We start from the raw sequence: 22,610 nt of genomic DNA on the forward strand, positions 1-22,610 counted from the left end.
CAAGCTTTATACAAGGCTGTTAAAATCTTTTCTGGAAGGGAAAACTGTATCTTCAACTCCTTCAAGATCTCAGCGTGGAATTATCCACATTATATTTCACAGTGGCTTATAGTTAACCATTCACATCTTTCCCCAAGATGAAATTAATGTAAATGTCCTAAATATTATCATAGTGAATCTGCCCTGATTCATATGCATTGATGTTGTTCAAAGTTATTCAGATTTTGCAGATGGTAGTGGATGGTGTGTATTCACTGGGGGTGGGGCTGGAGCCATCCATTTGTATTGTTTTTCAAATGTTCCCCTTAACCCGTTCCCTACGCAGTTTTTGACTCCCTTCCTTACAAACCCCACAACTTCTTTATTTTTCCACTGTCAGAGCCATATGAGGTCTCAATGTTTTTTGATGTAGATTGTGAGCCCTATATAGGGCTCACAATGTACATTTTCCCTATCAGTATGTCTTTGTAGAATGGGAGGAAATCTACGCAAACATGGGGAGAACATACAAACTCCTTGCAGATGTTGTTCCTGGCAGGATTCAAACTCAGGACTCCAGCGCTGCAAGGCTGCATTACTAACCATTGAGCCACCGTGTCCCCCATATGAGATCTTAATGTTTGTACAATGTACTGGAAAGCTGGGGGAAAAAAAATCAGAATGGGGTGGATTTGAAGAAAATCTGCATTTGTGCGACTTTCTTATGGGATTCGTTTTTGCAGCCAAAATAACATGTCATCTGTATTCTGTTTCGTTACGATTCCGGGGATACCAAATTTATATGGTTTTATTTATATTTTAACTCCTTAACAAAAATCCAAAACTGTGCCAATTTTTTTTTTTTTTTTGTGACAGTCGTCATTCAACTTTTTTATACTTCCATGTACATGGATGCATAGGCCATCTTTTTTTGCGGGACCAGGTGTACTTTTCAGTTATACCATTTTGGGGAATTGCTATTGCTTTGATCACTTTTTATTCAAATTTTTATTGAAGGCAAAACAGTGAAAAAGACTGCGGTTTGGCTCTTTTGACTTTTTTCAGACATTTACTGTATGGGAAAAATATTGTTATAGATTTGTAGAGCGGGCATTTTCAGACACAATGATACCTAATGTGTATGTGTTTCACAATATTTAAGTACTTTTATATGTGTTCTAGGAAAAGGAGGGTGATTTGAATTTTTAATACTTTTGCAGGTTACATAGACACCAGGTAACTTTGGTGGTTGCCCGCCTGTCAGGTGTCCGCCATAGTTAAACACCCGGCATCCACTAGTACGACGGATGTCGGGAAAGGGTTAAAGAAGTTAAGGCATATGATTTCTGTGTATTATGGGTATCTTGGCATCATCAAAGAGGTAAACTGAAACCAAGAAAACCACACAAATTTTTTTAAAATGTATAAATTTATTGATATCCAATTAAAAAACATGTAAGGATATATGAATGAATAAATAAATAAATAAATTAATTAATTAATACATAAATATGAAACAACAACAGAGGGAGACAACAAACCAGAAATACCAAGATGAAGTATAGGAAGGATAGCCATATGAAATAAAATTGTAAGAAGCTGGTCACTAAATTTATCAAGCGTATGCAAGACCAAATATAGTGGTAAAACATAAATGGTATCGTATACCCATAAATGTAATAAAGTAAGTGGTGCAAAGCATTCACAAAGATGTAACACATACACAAACACCATACACATGGCTAACACATACACAGACACCAAACTGCCCGACACGTGTTTCACCCATGACCAGGGCGAAACACGTGTCAGGCAGTTTGGCGTCTGTGTTAGCCATGTAATTGTCTGCTGACTTTGTCTTCATTGCTGGCATCTCTGTAATATTGTTGCATGTTTGTGTATGCTTTGTACTACTTACTTTATTATATTTGTGGGTATATGATACCATTTGCTCTTTACCACTATAGTTGGTCTTGCATACGCTTGATAAATTTAATGGGAAGCTTTTTATTTCATACGGCTATCTTTCCTACTCTTCGTCTTGGTATTTTTGGTTTGTTGTCTCCCCCTGTTGTTATTTCATATTCATTCTTTCATTCTTATATCCTTACATGTTTTTTTTTTTATTGGATATCAATAAATTTATACATTTTTAAATTTTTTTGTGTTTTTCTTGGTTTCAGTTTAGCGATTTACCCACACATTTTTGTTTTATTTGCCTTTATGTATTATCATCACAGAAGTCCAAAGAGAAGAGTAAGTCATCTCAGAGCCCTGGAGAGGCACTACCAAATTTTATTCATTACTTTTTACAATTCCTATAGGTCTCCAGTCATTATACTATGGGATCTGAAGAGACTCTAGAGCAGTGATGGCGAACCTTTTAGAGACCGAGTGCCCAAACTGCAACCCAAAACCCACAAAATTTTCGCGGAGTGCCAACACGATAATATAGACTTAATACTATGCGGATCCACAATTGCGGACAGTTACTGACCAAAAATTACAGTCATGTGGGGCTTTACAGAGCTTTCAATAATACAAACAACGTTGTACTGAAATGTAAAGGTCTCGGCATTTGGTACTTTGAACAATTAATTTTCACTATTTACATCGCACAGGATCTGTTTTATAGTTACCGTGTAATATTCTTACATCCTGTACTAATATCACGTCTGCTATAAAACAGATACTGTGTGATATAAATAGTGAGGGGACCCCAGACAGTATTATATGCTCTGCAGTGGGCCCACCACACAATATTATATTCTCCACAGTACCACAGTAGCCCCCCAGTGTTATATGCTCCCCAGTAGGTGTCCCCCCCACAGGATTATATGCTCCACAGTGGCATCCACACACAGTATTGTGTGCTTATAAATAGCCCCCCCCCAGTATTATATGCTCTTTAGTACACCCCCCAGTATTATAAGCCACCCCAGTATTATAAGCCCCCCCAGTATTATACACTCCCCCCAGTATTATAAGCCCCCTCAGTATTATACACTCCCCCCAGTATTATACACTCCCCCCAGTATTATACACCCCACCCAGTATTATAAGCCCCCCCAGTATTATACACTCCCCCCCAGTATCATACACCCCACCAAGTATTATAAGCGCTCCCCCCAACATCATATAGACAGTGAGCCACTCTCATACTCACCCCTGAAGAGCCGCCGGCATCCACCTTCTTGTCACTGGCGGCGCTGATGACGTCATCGCGCCCACGTCGGGGCAGAGGTCAAACTCTGCAGCCAGTGTAGGCCGCGGTCGCGCGATCCGCGGCCTACCCTGACAGCTTTCAGCTGTATGTGCATTTGCACATACAACTGAAGGCAGTGATCGCTCATCAACGGGGAATCCTGTACCGGATTCCCTGTTGGTGAGCGATCCGGGTGACCGCACGCGTGCCAGCATGGAGGGCTCTGCGTGCCCTCTCTGGCACGCGTGCCATAGGTTCGCCATCACTGCTCTAGAGCATAATAATAGTTCATGGGTGATGAACTCCAAAATCTAGTAGGGGACACTATAGAACATTATACTGTGTAAGGGGGCCACTGTAAGACATTATTCTGTTTGGGGGCCACTGTTGGACATTATACTGTGTGGAGGTGCCACTATGGGACTTTATACTGTATGAGAGCCACTATGGAGGGGCCACAGTGGGACATTATATTTAATGAAATTACCACTATAGGACATTATACTCTGTGTAAATTAGGCATTGTACTATGTGGGGAACAGGAAAATAGGGAGGCTATGCCATGTAAGAGTGGAAGGACCCCAAGTCAAAAGTTTGCTATGGGGGCCATATTTTGCTAGTTACGCCCCATTGACTTCCATTTGCTATACTTTCAAGTAGTTTAATTATCCACACTTTCTTGGATATGCCGTTTCCAAATAATCAATTTTATAATAGCTCTTTCTCCATTTCAAAATATCTTGGCATTTTACATTTTCTACAGCAAGCTATTATCTCATTGTCTCAAAAGCTGCCAAATCCTGATGGGAGGCAGATGTGGAGAGTCTTACAGACAACAAATGGGTTATGACTTTGGCATTTCTCTAGAAATTGTTCCTAAAAGATGGCAAAAGGATGTCCCAGATATATATATCTTAATTAAGGCACATACACACGTGTACAAAATTGTTGGTACTCCTCATTTAATGAAAGAAAAACCCACAATAGTCACAGAAATAACTTGAATCTGACAAAAGTAATAACAAATAAAAATTCTATGAAAATGAACAAATGAAAGTCAGACATTGCTTTTCAACCATGCTTCAACAGAATTAAAAAAAAAAAAAAAAAAAAAAAACCTCATGAAACAGGCCTGGACAGAAATGATGGGACCCCTGAAAATAATGTGACCAAAGGGACTTGTTAAATCAAGGAGTGTCCATTAATTAGCATCACAGGTGTCTACAATCTTGTAATCAATGGCCTGTATATAGGTATACAGATACTCCCTGTGCTGTTTGGTAACATGGGGTGTTCCACACTCAACATGGACCAAAGCTAAACAAAGCAGGAAAATGAACACAAGCAAAAAAAAAAAAAAATGTAAATAATCATATAGCAGTCATATTTGTCAGGTCCTTATATTCCTTTAAAGGGATTCTATCATTAGGAAAACTCATTTATAACTAAGCATATGAGGCTATTCCAGACATACCTATAAATCCCCTCACTACACAAAACAGTTATAAATCCTCTCAGCCATTTATGAATTTGCCCCCTTATATTGATATGCTAGCCATCTAGGAGCATCAGAAGTTCACTGAGCACTGTGTGATATGTGTAAACAGGGGGAGGTGAGAGCAGGGAAGCTCCTGCTGATGAATGGTGAATGTAGGGAAGGCCATGTGATTCATCTCACTGCATCATATGGATCACTCATTCTGAAAGCTTACAATAGCAAGCATACAGTGAGAGAATCTCAGGAATAGAACATTTTTTCTATTAAATATATAGCAAATGCTATTTTAACAGCAAAACACCAATTACTCCTGCAATAATCTGAAAAATTCCCTGGTGTTTAAGCATTTTTTTTTTGTTCACCTAATATACAGTCTCATAGCCTGCTCTAATATGAAGGGAAAAAAAACTATATTTTATAAGGGTTTGTTTCTACACAGTGAGCTGGAGTGTAGTAATCTGAAAAAATATTCTTTTCTTAAGCCTTTTTTTTTTTTGTTTGCTGCTTAGTCTCATTGAGCTCATTGAGTGCTATGTATAAAGCTATGGGAGCTGCCATGATGTGACACCCCTCTGACTCGGTGGTCATGTGATCCGCAGTGAACCAGGAACTGTAAGAGCTGCTGGGTTCTAGAGGACCCATATCAGCTCTGCAGTTATAGACAGGAAGCTGCATTCCTCCTGTAACTTGAGCTACATGTATCAGCCTCAGTTACAAGGAAAATCAGCTCTCCCACAAAAAAAAAATACTATTAAAATGCCCTCCAATGGTCTATTATAGCAATGTAAAAAATAAATAAAGTAAAAAATTAAAGTAAAATCATATAAAAATTAAACACCAATACCACACCCACAACAAAGTTTCTAGGCCCACTTCCGATGACACAATACCAATTAACAGTTACTGTAACTGAGAAGAAAAAATATCTTAGGTTAAGGCCCCATGTTGCGGAAATGCAGCTTTTTTTGTTGCAGCTTTTCCTGAAGTTTTTTGTGCAAAAGCCAGGAGTGGATTGAGTAGAAGGAAGAAGTGTAAAAACTTCCTATATATTCCCCATTCCTTTTGTAGCCATTCTTGGCTTTGACTCAAAAAACTGCAACAAAATCTGCAACAAAAAAAGCTGTATTTCCGCAAGGTGGGACCTTAGCCTCAGGCTGAGGCCCCATTTTGCTGGGGGTTTTTTTAGCCTAAGTCAGTCAATGTGCTTTGTATTTAATTTGGAAAAAGTAGGAAATAAAAAAAAAATGCAATTTTCAAATTCTGAAATGACAAGCCTTTCCATATACAGAAATGCCCCACATGTGGAAGCAAATTGCTATACAAGCAAACAATAGAGTACATAATGGAAGGAGCACTATTGAGCTTTTGGAGGGCAAATTTTGCTGGAATCTGTTTCAGGCACCATGTGGCATTTGCAAAGCTGCTGAAGTGCCAGAACGATGGAAACCCCCAATAAATGACCCTATTTTGAAAACTAGATCCCTCAAGGAATTTTTCAAGGGCTTTAGCATTTTGACTATACAGATGTTTCACAAAATATTATATACAATGAGATGTTAAAATTAAATATTACTTTTTTTCTAATTAAATGTTATTTTAGTCACAAACTTTTGATTTCATAAGAGGTATAGTGAGCATTTTAACCCCACAGTTGATTCATAAAATTGGGAAGGAAATTTGGAACATGTCCAATAAAATGTGTCTTTATCCACATTGTTTTTCATTTCCAAAAACGGTTAAATGAGAAAATGAACCACAATTTGTTAAACAATTTCTCATAACTATAGAAATGCCTGTATGTGCGCACAGTGGGACTCAGAAGGGATAGAATACTATTTGTAGGGCAGATTTTGCAGAAATAGTTTTCAGTTGCTACGTCATATTTGTAGTGCCCCTGAAGTACCAGTACATTGAAAAAAAATTGTCAAGACGTATGGTGGGCATTGGGACCTAGCACACTTCCAGAGATTATTGTCTGTTCCCAAGCAATCATTTCTGGAAGTATTCCTGAGTTCATACAAAGACTTGCATTACCATGTCATGCCTATTTTTATTGCTTTGTCTGCTGAGAGTCCATAGATCATATTGACCATGAGCCCTGTGCACATGGATTTCTCCAGATTCTCAGAATCCTTTGATGACATTATGTACTGTAAATGATGGAACATTCAAAGGCTTTGTAATTTTACATTGAGGAACATTTTCTCACAATTTGTAGACATAGTTTTTACAGATTGGTGAACCTTTGACCATCTTTGCTTTTAGGACATTCTGTCTCTCTAACATTTTCTTTATATGGATAGCCATGTGACTTAGCTCAAATTGAACCCGCTAGCTGTTTTTCATTAGGACTACTTATTTTCCAGATTTTTATTAACTCTGTCCTAACTTTCTTGACATTTGTTGCTGCCATTAATTTCTAAATGAAATGGAGAAATGTCTATTTTTCAACTTCTGATATATGTTCTGTTGTGGATAAAACATGGTTATATGAGATTTCTGAATCATTGAATTTAGGTTTTCTTTGCATTTTACACAGCGTCCCAACTTTTTTGGAATTGATGTTGTATTTGCCTTGACTGTATCTGCCGGTAACTGGTTGTTAAAATCCAGTTTACTACCACCAATCTCCGCCAGTCTTTACCTAGTGTTTTATTATTTAATACACTGCTCACTGCTGGGGATTGCTTCACTAAATGGCTGCCTACTAAGTGGAGTTAAAAAGCGGGTTTGGTTGTGCTGAATGTGATTTTGTGATCCATTGGAATGGTTTCATATTAAGTATGGCAGTTTGTGTTAGAACTACTGACTCTTTTCCTTTGCTTGGCAATTGGAGTTAAGAAGCGGATTTAAAAGCAGGAGTAAACATACTTGTAATAACCTATGATACTTTACTGTTTAATATTATTTGGAATAGTGGATGGCAAGAATGTGCATATGTTACCTGTATGCACTACTGGAGCAAGAGTTCAAGGGTGAATACCTCTGTGGCAGATGTGAGCACAGTTAGATATGGAGATTGAAAAGCTAGAGCAACATTAGGAAGTCCAGGTAAAGAGCAGAATGAATACAGATAGATGGTGTGGAAAGAGATTCAAGAAAAGGAAATCCACGCCTATTACTGTTCATCCAAACAAAATTGTCAAGTTAGGTGAAGATGTGAGTTTATTAGTGTCAGAAGAAAGGTGATTGTAACATTCCCTTTAACACCTCTATCTCCCCATCAGCCTCTCGGATTCTATCATTAACCACATCTCTTTGTCTCTTACACCTTACACACAAAGATGGTAGTATCATTAATCTAATCTTCTTACGGCTCTGTTCTGTCTCGGACTCTTAACATGAACCTACCAATTCCCGATGACAACCTTCTTTCCGTTACTACCAAAGGCTCTTGTCCTTCATGTTACGTACTAACCTACATACATATATTGGATTCTACTCACTATAAAGATGCAGCACCTCTAAGACACCCTACTATCTCTCATCTCTTCTCTTTCCTATTTTGAACTGGCCACCAAGCACTATAAAGACACTCTCAAAACCGCCCTGGAAAATGAAGCTATTTGGCTCTCCAATACTCCTAATACAGGCACTGACATCAGTTGAGAAAATCAAACATCTTCTGATTTTCTTCACTTCAAGTTTATGCTCAAAGGCTATAACTCCGATCCTTCATCTTACCAACCAAGCTTACCTTCACCTCGCTCATCTCTTCTATATCCAGTAACCCTGAAAAACTCTTTGTACCTTTCACTCTGTCCTTACCTGTCACAGACCTCAAGACATGGCCATGTACTTTAAAGACAAATTGACCCAATGTGTCAGAAAATAAACCAATCTCCAAAGTAGTATCAGTTCCCTTCCATCCCTTGCTCCTCATTGTTTATTTCCATTCTTTGTCCTAGTCTCTCAGCTTATTTTTCTTCACGCCCTACTACTTGTACAAGTCATCCCATCCCCTCACACCTCCTCCATTCTCTGTCTCCTTCTGTTAAAAGTCACCGACCCATCTCTAACCCCTCATCAACTCTAAACTCCTGGAACGCCTGGAATATTCCCACCTAATTTGCTATCTCTCTGCTAACTCTCCTCCGAGTCCCTTATAATCAGGTTTTCTTCACTACACTCTACAGTTACTAGCAGTTCCTCTGCACTCCATGCACTTAGTATCTGTATATTTACAGATACCGGCCGATGACTGTCTCATACAGCTTCAGATATATTAAAAGATGTCTGGTCGTTTGTACTAAACTAGCCCTCTATGCACATGGCACATGCTTACATTTTTTGTGCCAGGAGTGACATAAGGTCACCCAAAAGCAGTGTGAAAGACTGGTGGAAAGCATGCCAAGACGCATGAAAGCTCATGGTTATTCCACCAAATATTGATTTCTGATCTCTTCCTGAGTTATAGCATTAGTATTGTTGTTTCTAAATGAATTTTAACTTGTTTTCTTTGCATTATTTGAGGTCTGACAGCGCTGCTTCTTTTTTTTATTATTTTGACAATTTCTCATTTGCTGTAAATACCGTATTTTTCGGACTATAAGACGCACTTTTTCCCCCCCAAATTTCGGAGGAAAATGAGGGTGCGTCTTATAGTCTGAATGTGGAGTGGGTTTGCGGCATGGCCGCGCTACTGTCACCGCTGGTTTTCTTCAGCGGCAGTATCGCGGCAATCTGCAGGCCCCGGCAGCTAAGACAGTCCCCGGCATCTGCTGTAATAGACCGGCGGATGCCGGGGAGTGTCTTAGCTGCCGGGGCCTGCAGATTGCCGCGATACTGCCACCGCTGGTTTTCTTCAGCGGCAGGAGCGTGACTATACTGCAGGCCCCGGCAGCTAAGACACTCCCCGGCATCCGCCGGTCTATTACAGCAGATGCCGGGGACTGTCTTAGTTGCCGGGGCCTGCAGATTGCTGCGCTACTGCCGCTGAAGAAAACCAGCGGTGACAGTAGCGCGGCCATGCTGCAAATCCGCTCCTCCTCCGCAGGTCCTGGCAGTCAGTTAGCCCCCCCCCACCGGCCCCATACCTTTAGTGATGCAGGCCGGCTCCTGCACGGCGAGGCCGCAGGAGCCGACCTGTTCCGATGACAGCCGGGAGCTAATGAAGGCTCCCAGGCTTGTCATAGATATATATTACTATCGCGGCTGGTCTATGACCCTCCGCGATAGTAATGTATAGAATCTCCCATAAACGGCAATACACTTGTATTGCCGTCTATGGGACTTGCAATCAAATGATTGCAGGTTCAAGCCCCCTAGGCGGGGGATATTAAAATAGTAAAAAAAAAAAAAAAAAACACTTAAAAAAAATATAATATAAAATAAATAAAAGTTCACCTCCTTTCCCTAGAATACATATAAAAGTATAACATTACTGTGAAACATACACATTAGGTATCCCTGTGTCTGAAAATGCCCGGTCTACTAATATTTTTATGTACAGTGAACGTCAAAATCAAAAGTGCTAAACTGCCGGGTTTTTCTCTCTGTTTTGCCTCTGAATTAAATAAAAGGTGATCTAAGCAATAAACATTTCCCAAAATGGTATATCTAAAAAGTACACCTGGCCCCACAAAAAAAACGCCCTATACATCCCCGTAAAGCTGCAGGGTCACCTGTCAATGTGGCCTTGCAGCTGTTCCAAAACTACAACTCCCATATATTAAATATTTTACCATTTTTTGCCTGAAAATTTTTTTCCCTATTTTTCTCCTCTAAAACCTGGGTGCGTCTTATAGTCCGAAAAATACGGTAAATACTTTTTTTTTTTTTGCTTTGAATTTCTTTGAACAATGTACATTTTACTCAAAATATACCAATGAAGAGAAAAATCAGAGAAACTGAAAGTTTTGCAGTGGACTTTTGCAATTTTGCATATATATATATATATATATATATATATATATATATATATATATATATTAAAAGCCCTATTTGAATGTTTTTGAAAATATTTATTCCCATTCCCATTTATTATTTATTTTCCCATTACTTCTGAGACAATTTTCCCAGCTTATGACATTAAGGTACGCTCTTGGCTGAATAAAAGTAGCCTTCCTGAAGTTTTGATTTTTTTTTTTTTTTTTTATGTAACCCCACTACTAAATATCTGAAAAAAATATATACTTAAAAAATTGTTGTTAAAAAAATGTAAACTATCTATACTCTGTTTTTTGTACTGCCTATCTCACTCTCTCTCTCTCTCTCTCGTCTGCAATTGCTATCCCCTCAAAACTGTAGAGTTCATGGCTGCTTGCCTTTTTATAATGACAACTTTACAGTCCAAATGCTGACATCTCATCGAACTAATCAAAATTTGGAACATTCAACACTTAGTGTGCTGTCTCTTTTGAGAAAAAAAGGTGCCTCACTATAGGTCGGAGAAGATAGAGATGATGGAATAGAAAATCTTCCTGTTTTTGGTAGGAGATTTCTATGCAGCAGACACCTCTCCTATCAACACCCAACAGCTATCATAGAGTTCACCAGTCACAATAGATGATTCCACAGCTTATCCATTTAAAAAAAAAAATAGGTAATAGCATAGAAAGGGGTTATACTGTTTAAAAAAGAGATATTGGCCAAATAGAAGGCTTAATCAATACAAAACATTTCCTTATATACCCTTTATACATTCACCTTTATTTGATTTATCTTCAGGTCATTAACTTCAGAGTGATGTTCCATTTGCAAGCTCACTATCTCCCCCTTTTGAGCTTTCCTGGCAGCAAATGAAACATCACTGCAGCATGTGACCTCGGATGTGGGAGTGATTTATTGCCTGTGATTTCATTGCAGGGGAAAATGGGGAAGAGAGGGGTACACAGAGAATGAGAGCAGGCAGGTGAATCATGGGAAATGTAGTTTATTAACAGATTCACTGCGTGTAAATAACAGTGATACAAGGAGCAGCAAGTACAATAAAGCCAATCAAAGGGAGCACAAGACAATAGTGACTATTTAGCACTGCTGTGGATGTATTTGCTGATAATTTTTGGGTGCTTGATAACCCCTTTAAAACCAACAGAACTACAAATTCTTTAATCCATTCTAGGTGCAGTCATTTTTAAATTTTTGTTTTTTATTCCCTGACTTCTAAAAGCCATAATTTTCTTATTTCTTGTTTGTGGTTTTAAATTTTGCAGGACAAATTGTACTTCATAATGATACCATTTAAAATGACATACAATGTACTGGGAAGCTGGAGAAAGTTCATAATGAGGCGGAATCAGAGAATAATTGGATTTGCATGACTTTATTTATTGTGGGTTTAATTTTTATGACATTTACTGTGTTGCCAAAATGACATGTCAACTCTATTTTTTGGATTGGTAAAGTTATGGCAATACCAAACATATATAGTTTTCTTTGTATTTTAACCCCTTAAAAAAATTTGAAACATGGCACATGCATGTGAAAGTCGCTTATCTTAAGCTTCATATCCACCACTGTTGAGTCCTAATATTATGCTAAGTATAAAACATGCAAATCTATTCTCCCGGATGTAATTAGGAGAACAGTGTCTCTGTATGCTGCCCTCTAGGGACAGCCCCCTTAACATCATGCATGACTCAGTTAAAAAGCCTACTGACATGATGCGGAGTTTATTGCCAAAATAGTATTTCTATTCCAAAAGGAACAGATTCCCAGCTATGGACAGCGCTGTTTCGGTCTTTTGGATTTCCTCAGCATAGCACAGGGATACTGATTTAGCAGAGTGAGAGACTATAGACCAGGGTCAGGGGATAATCATACACATTAGGGAGAGTGTGTGCCTACATAGGCGTTTGGAGACTTACAAGTCATTCCTGCTCCGCTAGGGATTCTGGGTAAAAAATATGCAAATCTATTCTCCAGGATGTAATTATCTAAGCAAACATGGCAGGTTCTCACCATGACCACAAGTTTTCACAAAGGTGATGACTAGCAAGATCGAAGAATTGTACACAGACATCCCTTCAGGCCACTTTATCAAAGTTTTTCTCACAAGCCCATACTGCGCATCTCACCATCATGAGGCCAGCTTCCTCCACAACTTCAAGCTCATAACAATAACTAGCACTGTCTTCCTGTTCAGCAAATCCAAGGCCAAAACCTCCTGCAAACACAGCCACAGGAGGACAATTCACTGAGATAGTGGATTCAGCCTTGCTGGTAAATCTTAAGAATATGCTTCATATTAAGTTAGTCACCACTGTTTCTAATATTGTTAAACAAATTAGTGACCTGGGTAGGCGTTTAGGAGACTTGGAGCAGAAAAATGATCACATTGTCGACACTATTATGGATGATTACCAAAGGCCCATTGTCCTCACTGACCACATCCATCTGCTGGAGGTGAAATGTGGGAATCTTGAACATCACTAATATCAAAGAGATATAATTTGCCTCCAAGCTGAAAAAGCTAAAATATCTTCTGAAATGGAAAAGATTCAATTTTTGACCCTGAAAATAACACTTGGGAGGCAGAAAAGAACTGGAATTATCTTGATGCTTATCCCTGTATGCGATTGGAGCAAGCGCTACATCAACAATGTGTTGGCGGAGTGACAATTTACAAAGTTTCAATAAATATTTGGGGGCATACTATCAATGTGCCTGGCCAGCCCGCTGAATATCTTCTGAAATGTAAAGGATTCTTCAGACCATGAAAACAACACTTGGGAGGAAGAAAAGAACCTGGATTATTCTGCCAGTTATCCCTGTGTAGGACCAAATGCCACATCTAGATCATACTGACAGAGTGGCAATTTCTAAGCTGGACTATCTTCCAAAACAAATTATTATTGCTATTACAGGCTACTTTATTCATTGCAATGCATTTGCTCATAAAAAACGTTCGTCCACCTAATGTATACGTTTTTTTGCTCACACGATTATTGGCAAATGTATATAGTACTTAGAGTTACATCAGGTTTCCATTATCAATATAATCAGTACTCTTAATTTGTATCAGGCTTTTTTTGGTCAAGGGATGCAAATAATTTGTAAATTATTCCTTGTTTTCATTGTTTTATTAAGGCTGAAGAGATAACATTAACAATCGGTCAAGCCTTTGATCTTGCATACAGAAAGTTTCTTGAATCTGGAGGAAAAGATGTTGAAACAAGGAAACAAATAGCAAGCTTGCAAAAAAGGGTAAGTCTTTTGATGGTCCTGCTCGGTCTGTACTAGAACTGAACATACACTGCTGACCTCACACATGTATGCCTCTTTGCCAAAGGATTTTGTTAAAATAAATAAATAAATATATACAATATATATATATATATATATATATATATATATATATATATATATATATATATTTGAAACACATATTTTTAAATTAAAGAAATAAAGTATGAGAGGCTTTGAATTTGTAGCTGTGACTATGTAACATATTAATCTATTAACATCCGTTATACTTCTGTATCTGTATAATAGTAATCTATTTCTTATACTCAAACTTATTTATTCTTATATGCAAAACTATAACCCTGATATTCTTTGTCTTCTTGAGTCTCTTCTTTTCCACTGATGACTACCTGTTCTGAACAGATGGTAAATGGAATGGATTCATCACACTTACCACTCCAACTTCTGCAGAGGTGTCTTTATCTCAATATAAAAACCTTTGAGATTTTAGTTGGAGACAGTAATATTGGAACCAGAGGATGGTTTTTGCATACCCCTAGCTTGTACTGTAACCGTCTGTATGATTATACTGTTGGTGTTGCATTAGATTCCTTAAACTGTCCTTGATGAATTTCATTGGACTATACTTTACCTAGTTCAATGTACAGGGAACTTTAACCAAATATTTTTCTTTACGTACTGCCATCTGTCTCCCTAAGGGGGTGTTTGAACAACGTGCATTGGTGTAATGTGTCCAATCTATTCAATCCTAGTATCAAAATGTTATCTTCCTACTTTCCTGTCCATGAATCACACATTAATAACACCTATACTTCTCTTTTCATAATGTATATTCCATCGTCTTTAGATATTTGCTAAGAGGGTTTCTAAATTGCTTCCATCAGCTTCAGCTTATCTTGTCCTCCATAACACTTCTGCTATTCCCCCACATGATGAATTCATCCATTCTGTTTTTTTCTAGTTCCACCAAACAGATAGAATCTCATGTCAGCTAAAGGGATTTCTGTGCTTCTCAATCTTTGAAAGTAAAGTAGCCTCTAGTGAGAAAAAGTCCCAAAAAGTACCCACAAATTAACAATTGCAGATAAATGTGAACTAAACAAGGCTTTTTTTCAGTTATCCAAGGCCTCTTCCATGCCCCAAAATGGAGTATGGAGAAAATGGAAAATGGTCCCCTTAATGAACCAACATGTAATATAGAGGGCCCCACAATAAGTATAATGCCCCCTATCTGTAGTATAAAGGCCCCTTCATTGCCCTCACATATAGTATAATGGCCCTTACACTCAGCAGAATGGCTCTTTCAGTGCCTCAACATGTACTGCATACCCCCTGGTACCACAGGTTGAGAACTACTGTTCTGAACTATAACTAGAGATGAGCAAACCAGTTCATAACATGAAATTTCCAAAAATCTCAAGTATGACATTTTAATCATTATTATACTCTGGGGTCTCTTCAGGAGTATAATAATCAGAGGCCCAGGGGAGGTATTGGAAAAATAATAAACACTCTTACTTAACTTACACCTCTCCTAGGCTCCTTAGGCTTCTGTTGTTCTCTTTCCAGACATCTTTGGGGCTCTTCTAACCTCCTGGGTACCATCAGGGGCCCTGGGGTACTGCTGGATCCCTGTCAAAGTCACATGGGACACATCAACATCAGCTTCCAACTGAAATTGACAAATAATATGGCAAGGTTCCTTAGCTGCCCACCACTCAATATGTACAATATACGTCAGGCTTTCAGGTGAATGCATTGTCCCCTCTTTATGAACCTCCATATTATTACTCCATAAAAGTATTACCAAGGTGGGTAAGGACCTACAGAACTCTAGACCTATGGGTCCTATACAAGAGGTATAAAATTACTCAAGTTCTGGGGTTACAGTTGAACAAAGTCATCCTTTCCATTATTTACGCAAAGTGCATCAACTTCATACCTAGTAACTCACAACTACTAACCTATGTCAGTTACTCACACATAACTATGTCCGGAATAATTACACAGATGTTGGGGTCTTTGTTTTAGTGGATGGTGAAGGATTTTGATTAATTGGAATTAAAACTCTTCTAGGCCTGCATGTGGGCCTTTGACTTTGGGACATGTTTGTAAAGGTGGGCAAAACTGCTATATACCTTTCCCGAGATCCAGATAATGGTTAAAAGGCAGTTATTGCTCCCTGACTGTCTAGTTAGGAGCACTTACTAGAGGTATTTCCAATCTCCCACCCTTTTCTCATGGTAATAAAGGATTTGGCTTTCTGCTTCAGGTCTTCCTGTTATATACAGGTGTCATCATATAATGGCATTGAGTTCAGGTTTACACAGTATGGGGACTACCTGTTATTATTTCTTCAAGACTCAGGTCCCACTATCAATGTTTTCTGTTCAGCTAATTGAAGCGTTTGGATTCTACTCTCTACTTTTATTGATTGGAACAAGTCAAAGCAGAACCTCCTGGATTGTAACCCAGACATCATTGCCTCTAGTGGTTACCCTTTACTAGTGGTCTCATATTTAAAGGGGTTGACCACTTTCAGACCAATATTGAGAAACAAATGTTATTGTTTGTACAATAAAAGGGTATACAATTTTGCAATATACTTTCTGTTTCTATTCCTCACAGTTTTCTATATTTCGGCTTGCTGTCATTCATTCTATTACTTCTAATGGATAAAACTCTGACCATGGTCATGTGATTTACGGTCCATGGTCATGTGATGAGTGTACAGGTGTACAGCTGATTACCAGGTAGACGTTTGATTACTGTGCTGTGACTCTAATGAGCGGCACCTGTGTACTCATCACATGACCATGGACCATAAATCACATGACCATGGACAGACTTTTATCCACTAGATGTAACAGAACGAATGACAGCAGGCAGAGATCTAGAAATCCGTGAGGAATTGATACAGAAAGCATATTGGAAATTTGTACAACTTTTTATTATACAAACCATAACATTTGTCTCTCAATATTGGTCTGAATGTGGACAACCCCTTTAAGGTATTTTTCCATTGAGATTGGATGCTTATAAATTCATTCAGCAAAACTCTGACCCACTTACCAAATGGGGAAAAGACAAGATAAGGACCGAAAATACCATTCTTCTAACTGTATTGGTTACTCTTAATGTTGAATCTTCCTAAACTACTTTTGTGTCTGTTCATCCAGACAAAATTGCCAAGTTCGGGGATGATGTGAGGATGTCAGTGTTAGAAATGGCAGCCTTAGTGGATACTGCTCTTCTTAACAGCTGGGAGGACAGTAATTGGGGGGAGGGTAGTGCAGGTTTGCCAAGGCAGCTAATGGTTATAGGGGATTCTAAAGTCAGGAAGATAGATAGAATAATCTGTTCCCAAGTCTGCCTCGACCAAATGGTTTGCTGTCTCTCTGGTGCCAGGGTTTGGCATATGCTGTAATGTGTAGATAAAGTGCTGGGAGGGGCTGGGAAAGACTGAAGAATAAAAAGTAGGCAGAGACTCCTTAAGAATCATTTTAGGGAAATAGGCACCCCAAGGTTATATTCTTTGGAATATTACATGTGCAATGCGTAAGATGGGAAAAGTAGCAGGAGCTTGGGAGTTAAAGGCATGCTTCAAGCCAGGAAAAAAGAACATTAGGCTTACATTTCATTTGGGTACAAGCTGTTTTGCATGGATGCATGGGGAGAGAATCCTAGCGGGGGTGGCAGAACATTTAAACTAGGAATGAGAGAAGAGGGCCAGGCAGATGTTGGGGTAAATGGGTCAGAGAGGGGACATGATATATTGGTGGGTGGAGAAATGGATTGTGGTGGGGGGATTAGAATAGTTGATAGGGAATTCCAATTGCTACAACCAAACATTATAGACAAAAATGCTTCAAAAATATGCCATAAAGCTTCAAAAATGCACATGAATGTGTGAACTTGTATGGCAAGTTAAGGTGTATGTTCTCAGATACCACAAACCTAGCACGCAACATGAGATAGCTTGAGGCCTTAGTCTAGTAAGAACACATTGATGTAGTTGGTGTAGCTGAGACACTTCTAGATTCCTCATATAGTTAGGCTGTTCACATTAAGGGTTTTACACGCTTTCGCTAAAAGGAAGGGGAAGGTTTATGAATGTTAGAAGTGGCATGAAACTGAGTGTGAAAGAAGCAGATGTGGGTGATGATAGAGAGGTTTGTGGAATCCTTGTGGGTGGCAAAAGAATGTGACCACTGATAAAATACATTTTGGGCACAATCTATAGACTCCCCAACATAACTGAAGATGTAGGGAATTAGTTGTATAAGAAAACTGAGTGGACGGCATAGGAGCTTTTAACTACCTGGGGTCTGCATTATCTGCAAAGGGGAGAAAATTCACCAACTTATCGCAGCATTTCATGTTCCAGCTTTCATAAGAAACAACTAGAGGTGATACTCCACTGCATCTAGTCATATCTAATAATGTGGAACTTTTTGGAAATGTCACTTGGTAATAGTAGCCAGAATATAATCAGATTCCACCTAAATTATAAAAAAAACAAAGATACGTTGGGAGGGCAGAATCCCTTGCTTTGAATCCATTCCCACCACAGCGATTTCTTTGATTTTATTTTTTAACTCCCCACCTTCCAAAAGCAGTAATTTATTTTTCATTCACATAGCCATATGAACACTTAGTTTTTTCAGAACAAATTGTAATTTGTTCTGCTACCATTTAATATTCTGTGTGATCAGGGACGCTTCTTCCATGTGTTGATGGTATCAGACAGCTCTTCATGAAATAAACTGGGGGGCAACATTCTTGTTTAAATTGGCTGCTATTACAATAGGTAATGGCAGATGATTTTCTTACTTGTCCAGGCTCCTGTTCAGGCCTGTCTCCACTGCCGCCTATGTCACTACGCTGAAGAACGCCAAGAGGTTACGTCCAGCTTTCTAGAGTTCTTCACTGTTAGCAACAGCATGCCCTAGAGATGCCAGCGGAGACAGGTTTGGACAGAAACAAGTAAATTATCGATCGCTACCTATTGCAATAATACAGTAGTTAGAAGTCTAACATACTGTGGGGAAGGCCATAAAATAAGGGGACCATATACTGTGGGGGGCATAAAAAAGGGTCATATACTGTGGGAAGCCATGTGGGGCTAAATGAGGTGGCGTTCCATACAATCAAAGATAGCCGATTGGGGGGAAAGAGAGCATCTTTCTGTAGATCATCTCAGGCAGCCGAGAGGCTAGCTTCACCTGGAGAAAAACTGTTTGTGTAACTTTCTTAGGACTTCGCTTTTACTACTGTACTGAGCAGCCAAATGACTTGTCACATGCATTTTTAGGGTTATTATGAGAACCAACTGAAAAAAAAAATGATTGAGGTCGCCATATTCTGACAACTGTAACTTTTTTATCTTTCCATGTATAGGGCTGTATAGGACAGTTTTGTGGGGCAGGATGTAATCTTTATTTATACAATTTTGGAAAATACTTAATGTTTTATTGCTTGTTTAATGCTTGTTATTGAAATTTTTGAGCGTGTATTACAATACATACAATTACAAGCCTGGGAACTTTCAACTGACTCCTGGCTGTCATAGTAATGGATGTCCATGCACCACAAAGAAAATGTGCCTTGGTCAGCTTTGACTGATTGTATTATACATCAGAGACTTGACAGTTATGGTGGCTGTTCAGCCCCTGAGCGCCCACCATATTTAAATAATACAGCTAATGTCGGGAATGCATTGAAAAGGACAATTTTCACAGGTTAAGGGCTGTGCATCAGGATCAGGATATAGACTGGGAGCAGTTATTGTTAAACAGTTATACAGAGGTTAAGTGGAAGACAAATAAATCTACTTTGATTAAGTATATAACAAAAAAGTTTACCCATATGGAGCAATTATAAACCTTTTTACGTTAATCTTCCATGGTTTAAAACACACAACTAAGGCAGGTAGCTAAGGAAAACAAAAGAAACCACAAAAATGTAACTTTAAATATATAAATGCTGTGAGAGAGTGAAGGGTGTGGTTTGGGAAGACAAGTATGTTCCAGCCAGACAGCTAAAGGGTGTTTGGTACAGACCCACATCAGGGAGGTCAGCTGTGTAATCAAGGCCTGATATTAGTCTGTGTGTGAAGACTAGGAGGGTGGGACCACACTAACAGAGCTGACCTGTCCAGACTGAACCTACAAAGCAGGTACTGTGCCACCCATTGTTGTTGCCAAGGCGGGAGTCTGATAGCCAGGCTCCTGTATAGTCAGGGGAAAAGTTTCTTATGTTTAGTTAGTTCTCAGCTGGGAAGGTTTTTGTTTGTTTCTTTGTGCCTCTGCAAAGGCAGTTTATACACAAGAAGTGAATAAATACTGAACTTAAGTGCAACCCAGTCTCTGTGTCCCTGTTTCCTGCATCTACCGAGCATCTACCTGAGCGATTTCCCACAATGCAAAAAAGCCAAATTCAGAATAGGCCGGTCATCTGTCCTGTTACACCTGCCAAAAGATATGGAGTTCCAGCTACAGCGCAATGCTCGGACTCCGGCTCTATTGCTCAAGCGCTGCCAGACATCAAAGAAAAGGAGGAGCCATTCCCACAGAAGGAAGTCATCTCCTTTGCTCAGAAGATCTGGACAGGAAGACAGGTAAGTATGATGGGATGGGGTGAGAGGGGTAGTATTGGTGACATTCCATTTCCGGAAACAGGGAAACAGAACATCACCAGATAATTAGAAAATGTGCCCGTCGCCCTGGCAATAATGGTAAATATACAGTTTTGCTAAACTAAGTAATTTAGAAAGTATGCAGGGGGAGGGTGTTTAGGTTACAGTATAGATTTCATTTTATCCCAGTCAACCCCTTTAACTCTTTATGATGATAACAGTGAAATGTAAACAACTTGTGAATCAGATTGTGATAACAGAACTTGCTCTCCTGCCAGCCTCTCCCTTTACTTTCTTCCCCAAGGTCTACTCTGTCAGCAGGGATCCTAGTTAGCGTTAACATAAGCAGTTTACAGCCCTGTATTCTCCTAAACTACTGGTTAATTTACACCAACAAGGACCTTTCTCATGCTGCACATCCAACCTGATTGCACCCTGACTGAATGTGGACAGAACTGAGTGGGACTGGTGATTGTTGGCCCTCCCATTCATTTCAATGTGAGGTCTGAAGATAGCTGAAGATGTCGTATTTCAGCCATCACCGGAACTCCCATTGAAGTGAATGGGATCACCAATCATCACTCATCTAGAATATGTAGTTCAGTTTTGTGCATCAGTTCATAGAAAGGATATCCTTGAGTTGGAAAAGATTCAACAGAGGGACACAAAATTAATAAGATGCATGGAGGTTCTCAGTTATAAGGAAATATTAAAGGAGTCAAATCTCTTTAAGCTTTAGAAAGAGGCATTTAAGGAGAGAAATAATAAACCTTTATAAATACATAAAATAAATGGCTCATACAAGAAAGATGGGGAAAAGCTGCTCCTTGTAAAATCCTCCTAATAGACAAGGGAGCACTCCCATCGTCTGGAGAAAAAGGGTTTAATCTCCAGAGGTAACAAGACTTTATCACTTTAAGGAGTGTGGAATAGCCTATATCTGGAGTTTGTCACAGCCGCAGCTGACAGGTTCAAAATGGCTTAGATACATTTGTAGAGCATTGATATTGTAGAGTATTGATGCTTAATGAAATGCATAGAGTACTTATTTACTTCAGTCATGCCCTTTCCCATCCCCTGGTTGAACCATCTTACTATGCTACTATTGTACTGTACACCCTGTAACATGTCTATATTTCTATACATAAGCTCCTTCAGTCTCTTGGTTTGTGCCAACTTTGAAACTTGGTTTTAAAATTTTGCTACAAGACTACAATGGGGAAGTTTATAAATCTCTAAATAATTTAGAAGTGGTGCCCCTCCTTAAAGAGCCAGTCACATCTTACAGTATGCTTAATATGTGTTTTTTATTCCATATGTGTTTGGGGCAGAATGCTATGCTGAGTGAAGTCACATGACACATGGATGGAAGTGCTGGCATAAGAAAAGATTATTCTTGGTATTTCCTAATAGATAGATGATGACCTTTGGGTCAATTATACTTACTTAAAGATTAACCTCTTCCAGAAAGTGACATTTTTCAATTTTTGTTTTTGACTTCTTTTTTAAATGTTTAATTAGTCCCATAGTGGACTTGAACCTGAACCTGTATTGCAATCTATGGGGGATTCACTACTTAGCTATTGAGGCTGGTCTATGACCAGCCTCAATAGCTATATTATTTTAACAGGTCTGGGAGTTTTCATAAGGCTCCCAGCTGTCATAAGAACAGGATGACTCCCTCAGTCGTCCTTCACAGAAGCCATCCTGCACTGGAGAAGGTACATTGGTGATAGCTACTCCCAGAGGGGGCTAAGGCCACCGCTCTGCTTCAGGATGGCCATCTTTAAAGGAGCTCTATCATTGGGAAAAGTTATTTTTAAATAAGCACATACTTGCATGGCCTTTAGAAAGGCTATTCCACACATACCTTTTGTAAATCGCCTCAGTAGTTTTTGAATGAGTCCGTTTTTATTCATATGCTAATTAGCCTGCAGCGTGCACCTAGAAGTGTCTGTGAGTACCATCTGCAATTTTCTGCTGTGTACTATGTTTAAGAGCAGAGAGATGAGTCATCAGCACACACATAGCAGAGAATAGCAGAGGGTGCTCACAGACACTTCTGGTGCTCGCTGGAGGCTAAATAGCATATGGATAAAACAGGTTCATACAAAAACTAATGAGGGGATTTACATACAAAAGGT

At 39.0% G+C, this 22,610-nt stretch overlaps 1 protein-coding gene across 3 annotated transcripts in view; it reads left to right on the forward strand.

Moving 5' to 3' along the window:
- Window positions 1-22,610, forward strand: part of GULP1 (GULP PTB domain containing engulfment adaptor 1) — a 421,329-nt gene that overhangs the window by 329,370 nt on the left and 69,349 nt on the right. For all 3 annotated transcript variants that reach the window (XM_075284853.1, XM_075284855.1, XM_075284854.1), the window contains one exon: window positions 13,713-13,829. In XM_075284853.1, coding sequence (XP_075140954.1) covers window positions 13,713-13,829 — 117 coding nt within the window. The remainder of the gene's footprint in view (window positions 1-13,712; window positions 13,830-22,610) is intronic.

This window comes from Leptodactylus fuscus, chromosome 8, assembly GCF_031893055.1.
Source record: "Leptodactylus fuscus isolate aLepFus1 chromosome 8, aLepFus1.hap2, whole genome shotgun sequence".
Classification (NCBI taxonomy): Eukaryota; Metazoa; Chordata; class Amphibia; order Anura; family Leptodactylidae; genus Leptodactylus; species Leptodactylus fuscus.